This window comes from Chiloscyllium punctatum, chromosome 19 (assembly GCF_047496795.1).
Source record: "Chiloscyllium punctatum isolate Juve2018m chromosome 19, sChiPun1.3, whole genome shotgun sequence".
NCBI classification, from domain to species: Eukaryota; Metazoa; Chordata; class Chondrichthyes; order Orectolobiformes; family Hemiscylliidae; genus Chiloscyllium; species Chiloscyllium punctatum.
The window spans coordinates 91,616,365-91,629,182 of NC_092757.1; the positions used below are offsets into that span (position 1 = coordinate 91,616,365).

General features: G+C 42.5%; 1 protein-coding gene across 4 annotated transcripts in view; it reads right to left on the minus strand.

Moving 5' to 3' along the window:
• The window catches only part of bcas3 (BCAS3 microtubule associated cell migration factor), a 1,192,206-nt gene that overhangs the window by 899,578 nt on the left and 279,810 nt on the right, over positions 1–12,818 (minus strand). For all 4 annotated transcript variants that reach the window (XM_072590043.1, XM_072590044.1, XM_072590042.1 and 1 more), the window contains one exon: positions 11,123–11,206. In XM_072590043.1, coding sequence (XP_072446144.1) covers positions 11,123–11,206 — 84 coding nt within the window. The remainder of the gene's footprint in view (positions 1–11,122; positions 11,207–12,818) is intronic.

Sequence of the window (12,818 nt, forward strand, 5' to 3'; positions counted from 1 at the left end):
ACTATGAGGGGGTCTATAATACAATCCCAATAAGGTGATCATCCCTTTCTTATTTCTCAGTTCCACCCAAATAACTTCCCTGGATGTATTTCTGGGAATATCTTCCCTCAGCATAGCTGTAATGCTATCCCTTATCAAAAATGCCACTCCCCCTCCTCTCTTGCCTCCCTTTCTATCCTTCCTGTAGCATTTGTATCCTGGAACATTAAGCTGCCAGTTCTGCCCATCCCTGAGCCATGTTTCTGTAATTGCTATGATATCCCAGTCCCATGTTCCTAATCATGCCCTGAGTTCATCTGCCTTCCCTGTTAGGCCCCTTGCATTGAAATAAATGCAGTTTAATTTATTAGTCCTACCTTGTCCCTGCCTGCCCTGACTGTTTGATTCACTTCTGTTCTCAACTGTACCAGTCTCAGACTGATCTCTTTCCTTACTATCTCCCTGGGTCCCACTCCCCTACCTTACTAGTTTAAATCCTCCCAAGCAGTTCTGGCTAATTTCCCTGCCAGTATATTAGTCCTCTTCCAATTTAGGTGCAATCCATCCTTCTTGTACAGGTCACTTCTACCCCAAAAGAGATTCCAATGATCCAAAAATGTGAATCCTTCTCCCATACACCAGCTCCTCAGCCATGCATTCATCTGCTCTATCCTCCTATTCCTGCCCTCACGAGCTCGTAGCACTGGGAGTAATCCAGATATTACTACCCTTGAGGACCTCCTTTTTAAATTTCGACCGAACCCTCTGTAATCTCCCTTCAGAGTCTCAACCTTTTCCCTTCCAATGTCGTTGGTTCCAATGTGGACAATGACCTCATGCTGGCCCCTCTCCCCCACGAGAACATTCTGCACCCTCTCTCAGACATCCTTGATCCTGGCACCGGGGAAACAACACACCATTCTGCTTTTTCTCTGCTGGCCACAGAAACGTCTGTCTGTACCTCTGGCTACAGAATCCCCTGACACAATTGATCTCTTGGAAGCCGACATACCTCTCGTTGCATCAGAGGCAGTCTCAATACCAGAAACTTGGCTGTTTGTGTTACGTTCCCCTGAGAATCCATCACCCCCTACATTTTCCAAAACAGCATACATATTTGAAATGGGTATATCCACAAAAGACTCCTGCCCTAGGTGCTGACTTCTCTTACTCTTCCTGGTTAACCCATCAATGGGACTGTATCTGAGACTTACCCCCCTTCCTATAACTGTCATCCATCACATAGTGTTGCTGTTGTAAATTCCTCATCGCTTCTATCTGTCTCTCCAATCGATCCACTCGATCTGATAAGATTCGCATCCAACAGCATTTATGGCAGATGTAATCCGCAGTAACCCTTAAACTCTCTTTAAACTCCCACATCTGACAAGAAGTTCAAATCACTGTACTAAAGGCCATTTTTGCTCCTTCACAATCTACAGACCCAGAAAATAACACCGTCTTATTCCTCTACAAAACATTGCACCAGGTTAAATTAATAGTTATGGCTTATATTTTAAGTTTAATGAAGAGACTTATATCCAAAAACATATAAACAAGAAAGAACCCACTGTACTCACTAATACAGCCTTTCTCTTGTTATCCCCACTTACTTTTCCCTGTCCATGGGCCAATTTTCCATTCAGGTCATTATACTCCCTCCAATACCACTGGCTCTTATCTTATAAAATCTTTTATGAAGTACTTTGACAAATGCCTTCTAGAAGTCCAAACCCATCTACTGGTTTCCGGCTTTCCACTCTGGTTGAGATTTCCTCAGTTTACTCTTAATGAATTAGTGAGACATGATTTCCCTTTCTCGAAGCCATGCTGACTCTGCTTGATTAGATTATGATATTCCAAATGCTATGCTACAACTTTCATAATAATTGGTTCCAATACTTCTCCAACAATAGATATTAAACGAATCAGCCTATAATTCACCACTTTTTGCCTCTGGCCCTTTTTGAATAGGGGAGTCACATCAGCAATTTTCCAATCTTCTGTTACATCTCCAGAATGCAACAATCTTTGGAAAGTTACAACAAATGCATCCACTGTCTCTGTAACTAACTCTTTTAGGATCTTAGGATGCAAGCCATCAGGATCAGGAGACTTATCTGCCATTAGTTCCTGCAGTGATTGTAATGAGGTCAGCCAGTTGGACCTCATAAAAGATGAGTTCCCTGACTGGGACTGTTAATCTGGTACAATTAGAGAGCTATGGCTGACTGAAAAGAACAGGAGTGTCAGACATCTGAGAGAAGCAAAAGTGGACATTGGTCCATTGGAAAATGACACTGGAAAAGTAGCAATGGGGAGCAAGGAAATGGCTGAGGAACTGAACAGTACTGTGCATCAGGTCTTCACAATGGAAGACACAAGTAATATATCACAAATTCAAGAGAGATGGGGGTCAGAGATATGTATCATGGCCATCACCAAGAAGAAGATGCTGAAGAAACTGGAAGGTCTCAAAATGGATAAATCACCTGGACCAGATGGGCTACACCCTTCGAGTTCTGAAGGAAATAGCTGAAGAGATGGAGGTAAGTAGAGGTTTTAGTAGTAACCTTTCAGGTATCACTGGAATCAGGGAGGGTCCCACAGGACTGGAAAATTACTAATGTAACCCCGTACAGAAGGGAGCAAGGCAAAAGATGGGAAATTATAGGCTGTTTAGCCTGATCGCAATTGTTGGTAAGATTTTGTAGTCTATTGTAAAGGATGAGGTTTCTGAATACTTGGAACTGCATGCTAAAATAGGGCAAAATGAGCATGGCTTCATCAAGGGGAGGTCATGCCTGACAAATCTGTTCGAATTCTTGAGGATGTAATGAGCAGGTTAGACCAAGGAGAACCAATGGACACTATCTATCTGGACTTCCTGAGGTCTTTAATAAGGTGTCACACAGGAGGCTATTGAGTAAGATAAGGGCCCATGGTGTTCAAGGCAATTTACTAGCATGGATAGAAGATTGGCTGTCTGGCAGAAAGCAGAGAGTGAGGATAAAAGGGTCCTTCTCAGGATGGAAGCCAGTAACTAGTGGTGTTCCACAAAGTTCAGTGTTGGGCCCATAATTTTAGACTTATATTTTAATGATCTAGATGAAGGAACTAAGGGCATTGTGGCTAGGTTTGCAGATGGTACAAAGTTAGGTGGAGGGGCAGTTGGTGTTCTGGAGGCTGGGAGGCTACAGGAAGATTTTGACAGGTTAGGAGAGTGGGACAAGAAATGACAGATGAAATACAACATGGGAAAATGTAAGGTCATGCAATTTGGAAGGAAGAATAGATGCATAACCTATTTTCTAAATGAGGAGTAAATTCAGAAATCTGAAGTGCAAAGGGATTTGGGAATCCTGATCCAATTTTCTCTTAAGGTAAACTTGCAAGTTGAGTCAGTAGTTAAGAAGGCAAATAAAATGTGTCATCCATTTCAAGAGCTCCAGAATATAAAAGCAGGGATGTACTTCTGACGGCTTATAAAGCTCTGGTCAGACCACATCTAGAGTACTGTGAGCAATTTTGAGCCCCGTACCTCAGGAAACCCAGACAGCCAAACTTCTATCAATGTTAGTAACTTGCCTCTAACACCATGGACCCTTAGCTTACTCAGCAGCCTCCTGTGTGACACCTTATCAAAGACCTTCTGGAAGTCCAGATGGACAGCACCCATTGGCTCCTTCTTGGTCTAACCTGCTCATTATATCCTCAAAGAATTCGAACAGATTTGTCAGGAGTGACCTTTCCATGATGAAGCCATGCTCATTTTGCCCTATTTTAGAGTGCACCTCCAAATATTCAGAAGTTTCATCCTTCACAATGGACTCTAAAATCTTACCAACGACTGAGGTCCGGCTAAACACCCTATGAGGGGGGATCTGATTGAAACTTTCAGAATACTGAACGGCCTAGATAGATTGGATGTTGGGAAGATGTTTCCATTGGCAGGCATCTCACAAGGGCACAGTCTTAGAGTATGGGGAAGACCTTTTAGAATAGAGATAAGGAGAAACATCTTTAGTCAGAGTCTGGTGAATCTATGGAACTCATTGCCACAGAAGGTTGTGGAGGCCAGGTCATTGAGTATATTTAAAACAGAGAAAGATAAGTTCTTGATTGCCAAAGGATGAAAGCAGGAAAATGGGATTGCAAAACTTTTCAGCCATGATTGAATGGTGGAGAAGACTCAGTGGGCCGAATGGCCTAATTTCTGCTCCTATGTCTTATGCTCTATGGTCCTACATCCTGTTCACACTGAGAGATGGCTCTGAGGGAGCTGGATCAGTGTCAAGGATTTTCCACACGTAAATAAAGGGTGATTTAGTGGTGGGATACTGGTTGCTGTGGAGGTATCTCAGTGGCAATGAGAGCAAAGCATGCTCCTGAAGAAATTTGAAAGTAACACTCATCTTTGAGTTGGAGTCAGCATTTTTGGCTACATGCCATTATTTGGAACGCTTGATCAACTGTCGAAGACTGGACGCAGTATCTGGAAAGAAAGCATTATTTTTTCGGGACAAATGATATTGGGGTAGATGAAAAGCAACAAGTAATTCTGCTGACAACTTATGGACCTGCAGCTTTTGTTGGTTGTTATGAGTTTAACTTTCCCTGAGGCACCAGATGCTAAAACCTTTCGGGAGTTGATGGATTTACTTAAGGAACGTTACAATCCCAAGCCTCCTTTAATTCTGATACTATAGGTTTTACTCAGCTATTCAAAAACCAGGGGATTTTTGTCTAGGTTAAGACAACTGGCAGAGGCATGTCACTTTGGTTTAATGTTCAATGAAATGCCAAGAGACCGTCTGGTATGTGGGATTAATCATGCAAACTACTAACCAAAACCCACTGGACTTCAAACATGTGCGACAACTGGCTTTATCATTGGAAAATGTGACAAGTGGAGCATATGAGTAGCAGCACATTCCGATGGAAGTGGACACCCTCCCAGTCTCAGTCAGAGTGGTGCTGGAAAAGCAAAGTAGGTCACGCAGCATCCGAGGAGCAGGAAAATCGATGTTTTAGGCAAAAGGGCTTCATCACCTTACTCTATTCCTGATGAAGGGCTTTTGCCCGAAACTTCGATTTTCCTGCTCCTCGGACGCAGCCTGACCTGCTGTGCTTTTCCAGCACCACTCTGATCTAAACTTTGGTTTCCAGCATCTGTAGTCCTCAATTCTGCCTACCCTCCCAGTCTGACTGAGCTTGGGGAACAAGAGTGAAGATAATTGCATAACCTCACACGGAACATATTCGGAACAGATGGACTCTAGGTCAGACCACAGCAAAACCCTAAACCTCAGCCAAATGGTTAACATTTTCTTTAGGATACAGGCCGGCAAGCCATTGTAGTTGCTCCGTGTATGCGGACTCAAGATAATAAAAGAATCCCAATGGACCTAAACTGAGTAAGAGAACTCATAGGCAGGTATCCAGAAGGATGCGCACTCTGGAAAGTCACAGAGTCATAGAGATGTACAGCATAGAAACAGACCCTTCGGTTCAACACATTCATGCCAAACAGATATCCTAAATTAACCAAGTCCCATTTGCCAGCATTTGGCCCATATCCTTCTAAAGCCTTCCTATTTATATACCACCCAGATGTCTTTTAAATGTTGTAATTTACAAGCTTCCACCACTTCCTCTGGCAGTTAATTCCAAAATACACCATCCTCTGTGTAAAAACGTTGCCTCTAAATCATTCCCCCTCACCCAAAATCTATGCCTTCTAGTTCTGGACTCCCCCAACCTAGGGAAAGAACAATGTCTATTAACCCTATCCATGCCCCTCATGATTCTTTCAACCTCTATAAGATCACCCCTCAGCCTCCAACGCTCCAAGGAAAACAGCACCAGCCTATTCAGCCTCTCCCTACAGCTCAAACCCTCCAACCCTGGCAACGTCCTTGTAAATCTTTCCTGAACCCTGTCAAGTTTCACAACATCCTTCCTATGACAGAGAGGCTAGAATTGCACTCAATGGTCCATATGGGGCCTAACCAATGCACTGGCCAATAAAGGAAAGCATACTAAATGCCTTCTTCAATATCCTATCTATCTGAGATTCCACTTACAAGAAACTATGAACCTGCACTCCAAGGTGTCTTTGTTCAGCCATATGCCCCAGGACGTTACCATTAAGTTTATACATCCTGCCCTGATTTGTCTTTCCAAAATGCATCAGCTTACATTTATCTAAATTAAACTCTATCTGCCACTCCTCAGCCCATTGGCCCATCTGATTAAGATCCCGTTGTAATTTGAGGAAACATTCTTCACTGTCCACCACACCTCCAATTTTGGTGTCATCTACAAACTTACTAACTATACCTCCTATGTTCACATTCAAATCATTTATATAAATGGAAAAAAAGCAGTGGATCCAGCACTTATCCTTGCGGCAGGCCATTGGTCACAGGCCTCCAGTCTGAAAAGCAACCCTCCACCATCACCCTCTGTCTTCTACCTCCAAGCCAGTTCTGTATCCAAATGGCTAGTTCTCCTTGTATTCCATGTGATCTGACCTCGCTAACCAGTCTACCATGAAGAACCTTTTCAAACACCTTACTGAAGTCCATAGATCATGTCCACTGGTCTGCCCTCATCAATCCTCTTCGTTACTTCTTCAAAAAACTCAATCAAATTAGTGAGACATGATTTCCCACATACAAAGCCATGCCACTATCTCTAATCAGTGCCTGCTATCCAAATACATGTAAATCCCGTCTCTTAGGATTCCCTTCAACAACTTGCTCACCACCGATGTCAGTTCCTTGGCTTTTCCTTACCACCTTTCTAAATAGTGGCACCAAGAGCCTACCTCTGCAAAATACTCATTCAGTATCTCCTCCATCTCCTGCGGTTCCACATGCAGGCTGCCTTGCTCATCTTTGAGAGGTCCTATTCTCTCCCTAGTTACCCTTCTATCCTTAATGTATTTATAAAATCTCTTTGGATCCATCCATACCCAGTTTGGAACACTTAAATTGCTTAGCAACATCCAAATCAGAACTGATCAAACTACAAGTCTGGTTAAATGGTCACTGTTCTAATGGAGGTCCATCCCGGCGTGGTAATATCAGTGATTGCCAGTCTTTAACAAAATTTGCTCCGGACTCCAATCCTTCAGTTTGCACAAGACCTACAGCGGGGAACTTTACAGATTAAGAATACAACTTCGGTTCTAGTCTTGTATATGAAACAGCTGGTTCAGTTACCACTGATTGTATTAAAAGGCTCAGGCCTAACCTTGATGGGGCAAAATTTGTTGAGAAAGATTTACCTTGATTGGCTCTACATTTTTTATTTAGAAAATGGCTGCTTGAATTAAGTCCTAATTAAATGCCCGGACATTTTTCAGGAAGGTCTAGGGTCTATCAAGCAACTCCATGATTCAGCAAGGCCCACAGTACTATTTGTTATATGAGCAAAAATCGAGGCAGAAATCAGAAAGCTAGAAAGCAAAGGAATCATCAAACCACTACAGTTTGCGGAATGGGCAGCAATGATCGTACTGACTATGAAGCCTGGTGGTCGATTCACCCATGTGAGGATTTTAAACAAATGGTAAACTGCTTTTCCAGCTGAATAAATACCTGAGTCCTCGCATAGAGCATTTATTTGTAAAGCTGGCGGGGGACACTGTCCTTCTCAAAGCTGGACATGAGCCATATATTCTTGCAATTGCAGTTAGATGAGGATTACCAGAAGTATGCTACAATTAATACCTATAAGAGTTTGTACCAATATACGAGACTGCCACTGGGGGCATCATCAGCCGGCGCAATTTTTCAGCCAACAATGGACAACATTTTACAAGATCTACCCCAGGTCACCATTTATCGAGATAATGTGATAATAACAGGGAAGGCCAATAAGGTGCACTTGGAGAACTGGGATATAGTGTGTAAACAAGGTGCCCTACCTCCCACGTCTGTACTAGAGCTTAGGTCTTTCCTTGGGCTGGCCCGGCATTCATCCTGGCACCTTTGCATCAACTCTTAACAAAGGGCCAGCCTTTGAAATGGTCTCTTAGCCAAGACACAGCTTTCAGGAAAGTGAAGAAGCAGCTGTCATCATATAAGGTGCTGCACTCTATGATCCCAAATTAGAACTGGTATTGACATGCGAGGGCTCCCCGGAAGGCATCAGGGTAGCTTGAGCTCAAATGTGTCCCAATAGAGAGGAATGCCCAATAGCATATGCAGTCTGGACTTTGGTTAATACACAGCATAAATGTGCCCAAATAGAGAAGGAAGGTTTGGCATTGATATTTGGAGTCCAATACTTTAATCAATATCTTTACAGATATACATTTGCTATAAATTGGACCACAAACGCCTGCTGGATCTACTTAAAGAGGACAAGACAGTGCCTACCATAACTTGAGGTTAAATTCAGCATTGAGCTCTAATACTAAGTGCAAGGTTTATGAAGGTTTGTAGCTCAGATTGAGGTTTAGGGTGTAGATTTGCTTGCTGAGCTGTAGGTTTGATATCCAGATGTTTCATTACCTGGCTAGGTAACATCATCAGTGGTGACCTCCAAGTGAAGCGAAGCTGTTGTCTCCTGATTTCAATTTATATGTTTGTCCTGGATGGGGTTCCTGGGGTTTGTGGTGATGTCATTTCCTGTTCCTTTTCTGAGGGGTTGATAGATGGTATCTAGATCTATGTGTTTGTTTATGGCGTTGTGGTTGGAGTGCCAGGCCTCTAGGAATTCTCTGGCATGTCTTTGCTTAGCCTGTCCCAGGTCCAAATGGTAGGTTTTTTCCTCCGTGTGTAGGGCTACAAGGAAGAGAGAGTCGTGTCTTTTTGTGGCTAGCTGGTGTTCATGTATCCTGGTGGCTAACTTTCTTCCTGTTTGTCCTACATAGTGTTTCTGGCAGTCCTTGCATGGAATTTTGTAGACGACGTTGGTTTTGTCCATGGGATGTACTGGGTCTTTTAAGTTTGTTAGTTTTTGTTTGAGAGTGTTGGTGGGTTTGTGTGCTACTAGGAATCTGATGGATCTTAGTAGTCTGGCTGTCATTTATGAAACTTCTTTGATGTATGGCAAGGTGGTTAGGGTTTCTGGTTGTGTTTGGTCTGCTTGTCATGGATTGTTCTTGAGGAATCTGCAGACTGTATTTTTTGACTATCCGTTCTTCTCGAATACGTTGTATAGGTGGTTCTCCTCTGTTTTCCGAAGTTCATCTGTGCTGCAGTGTGATGTGGCTCATTGGAATAGTTGAAAAAATACAGTCCGAGAAAAGGTTACTGCCACATACTGGCTGACCTCCACCAGGATCATCCAGTGGTCTCCAAAATGAAGATGTTGGCAACAAGTTTTGTCTGGTGGCCAGGCTTGGATGCAAACATAGCTGTGTTAATGGGGCAGTGCCAAGAGTGCCAACAAAGACAAAATTACCATCAGCAGATTCCCCCCCCCCCATTCGTGGGAATGGCCAGGTAAACCCTGGACTCGATTACATGAGCTCAATGTTCTTGGTCATTGTGGACACCCATTCAAAGTGACTGGATGTGCACAGAGTTTATTTGTGAAACGTGGGAACTACAAGAGAAAAACTGCAAAACAGCAACTCCTGGAAGTGTTGATCACAGATAATGGGCCACTGTTTAGCATGAATTTAAGTATTTCCTAAAATCATGTGGTATTCGACATATAAGGACAGTTCCACGCCATGCATCATCCAATGGTCTGGCAGAAAGAGCAGTCCAAGTTTTGAAGGCAGGCTTAACGAAATAGTCTCCAGCTTCACTAGGTACCAAACTGTCCCAATTCCTATTTAATTATAGGCCACAACTTTATGCAATGACAGGAATAGCTCCAACAGATTTGCTAATGGGGTGGAGAATCCACAATAGGTAAATTCTGATCTTCCGAGACTTGGATGGGAGAACATGAAACAACATCGGGAAAGTCTTTGCCAGACATAAGACTTTGCTAAACAATACAGACAGTTTACTTCAAGCTACAAAACTTGGTGTAGGAACCAAGGGAATAGCCCTGCATTGTTAAAGTGGCATGATTAACACAAGGTCAGGTCCAGTGAAGTATAAAATTTGGGTAGGAGAGATGGCCCTGAACAAACACATGGACCACATGAAAGCCAAATGGTGAAGGAACAAAATGTACCCTGCTCCTCAATAGCCTTTACGACTGCTCCAGAACATGTGGGTTCTCCCCCTCCGTCAAGCATTGAATATACCTTCGAATCTGAGATGGACACGGTGGATGTCGCCACCTTGGCGTCTTTGCCACCTGAAGAGGAGAATGAATTTCTTCCAAGATGTTTTGGGCACAAGAGGCGAATTACTGTGCATCACATGCTGCCGTAACAGAGGCAGAGTTGGAAGAATTTGACCCGGTGCTAAAATGCCTCAGGATGATACAAAAAAAGAACCAGCCTACGTCCTCAGACTCAGAGGGGAAGGGATGCATGATTGTAACAAGGTCAGCCAGGTAGATCTCCCTGGTTGGGGGGTTTATCTGGTACAATTAGGGAGCCCTGGCTGACATGTAAGAAGAGGAGTGTCAGAAGTTCTGTTCACTCTAGAGATGATTCTGGTGGAACTGGATCAGTGTCAAGGACTCTCCACGGGTAAAAGGTGAGTTGGCCAAGGGATCTGTGGAGTTAATTCAGCTCCATTAGTTTGTCTAATACTGCATCTTTATGATGGTGATTGTACTTAATTCTTCTCACATATTATTTAGTATTTATTTAGTATGAATGGAATGTTCAAAGTAACAACTGTTGCAAAATATCTGTTTAACTCCTCAGTCATTTCCTTGTTCCAAAGTTGCATATTTACATAAGTTGGATATTGACAATGCCCAATTTTCAGGCATCTAGAAAACAAATCACAGAAGTCAACCGAAACATTTTATGTGCTTTCTTTACAGTGTCATGATAATCCTCAAAGCAAGAAATAAGGAGATAATGTTAACTCTTTTCTTAAATTTAAACCATTCAAAATGAATTTGGCTTTATCTGTCATACTTCACAGCACTTTGCTGTTTAATGGCCTATAGTCCCTTGCCCTGTTTTAGACCTTTTATGATCCGAAAAGCAGCATTTCAGACAGCAAATAGATGATTAATTATCCCTTCGTTTCAATATTGGACTCACTTTGGCAGCACTGATGACTGTTGCAGTGTAAGACTGGACATTGTCCCCACAGGCTCCACCACGGGACCGATGGCAATGGATGAGCTGAATAGGAAAAAGACAGATAATATTACCTAAAGCAGCAGAATTCCAGTAGTGACTGCATATCCCGTTGAATTGTAGAAACCAAAAGGTATGACAATTTTCTGTGACGTTCTGAGAATTTGAAGCTTTGACTAAAGATAGAAACAGCATCTCATTATTTGTCAAGACAAACATTTCAAACACCAATCTATAAGAACATTATTAAAGATGTTGTATCTGCACACAATTCATGTCTATTATTTTATTCTAAATGTCTATGGCCATATCCAGAGTGGAACTGGTCTATGTAAATTTGTCACAGTTTCATTACAAGTGCCAGCATCATAGCCTTCCCACCCAACAGCCAATAAATGGTGAGGTGCTTCAGCATCAAGAAAATGCAATTAGAGTGTGACATATTTACATTGTTCCATAATAAATGTTAATACAAACACTTCTAATAAAGCTTTACTCAGTTAAAGGTGGAACATTTGACTTTAACTGAGGAAACAAATAAAATTTGTGTGCCAAGATCCAAAGATTCCTGAATTAGGGTAGCATCACATATGCTAGCAAGAGGCTTAATTGCTGTTTTAGGCCCTAATCCCAAAAGTGGATAATAGTGATGCAAAGGCTGTTTTCTCCATTTGGAACATTTCTGGTGATTTCTAGTGAATAATATTATTAGATAAATTATTGTAAGTTTTTAAAAATCATTTTAAATTGTTGGTGTGAATCCAGAAGAAGCACAAATGTTGTCACACTCTATGTCACTCCTCCATTTTAAGGAATCACCCATTCTCCCTTCTGAGGTTCACCTTCAAGCCACTCTTGATGGGGTAGACACTCAATCCTTATTTCTTTCAACTTCATAAGCTGCCTGTGAAGCTTTAAAAGGACTAGCAACTGAGCCAATTAATTTTGGAGTCCAAGATTCAATCTTGCGTTGGCACTCAGGTATTCCAATTTAAAGGTATTCTGTTAAATGTTAATTTGTGAGAAAGGCAAATACTTTTCTGGAGCAGCTTTTATTGCAACTCACACATTGCAGAATCTCATCATACCAATTTCTTGCTCCCCCTAGTTCTCAATCAGTCTTTTCTCATTTATAAAGTTATAGTCAAGGAGATGAAAAATGTGGTGCTGGAAAAACACAGCAGGCCAGGCAGCATCCGAGGAGCAGGAGAATCGCCGTTTCAGGAATGAAGAAGGGCTTATGCCCGAAACGTCGATTCTCCTGCTCCTCGGATGTTGCCTGGCCTGCTGTGTTTTTCCAGCACCACATTTTTCAACTCTGGTACTCCAGCAGCTGCAGTCCTCACTTTCTCATAGTCAAAGAGATGCACAGCACAGAAACAGATCCTTCAGTCCAACTCGTCCATGCTGACCAGATATCCTCACCTAATCTCGTCCCATTTGCCAGCCCTTGACCTATATCCTTCCAAACCCTTCCTTTTATATACTCATCCAGATGCGTTCTAAATGTTGTAATTGCACCAGCCTCCACCACTTCCTTTGGCAGCTCATTCCATATACACCACCCTCTGCATGAAAAAGTTACCCCTTAGGTCCCTTTTAAATTTTTCACCTCTCACCCTAAACCTATATCTTCTAGTTCTGGACTCCACCACCC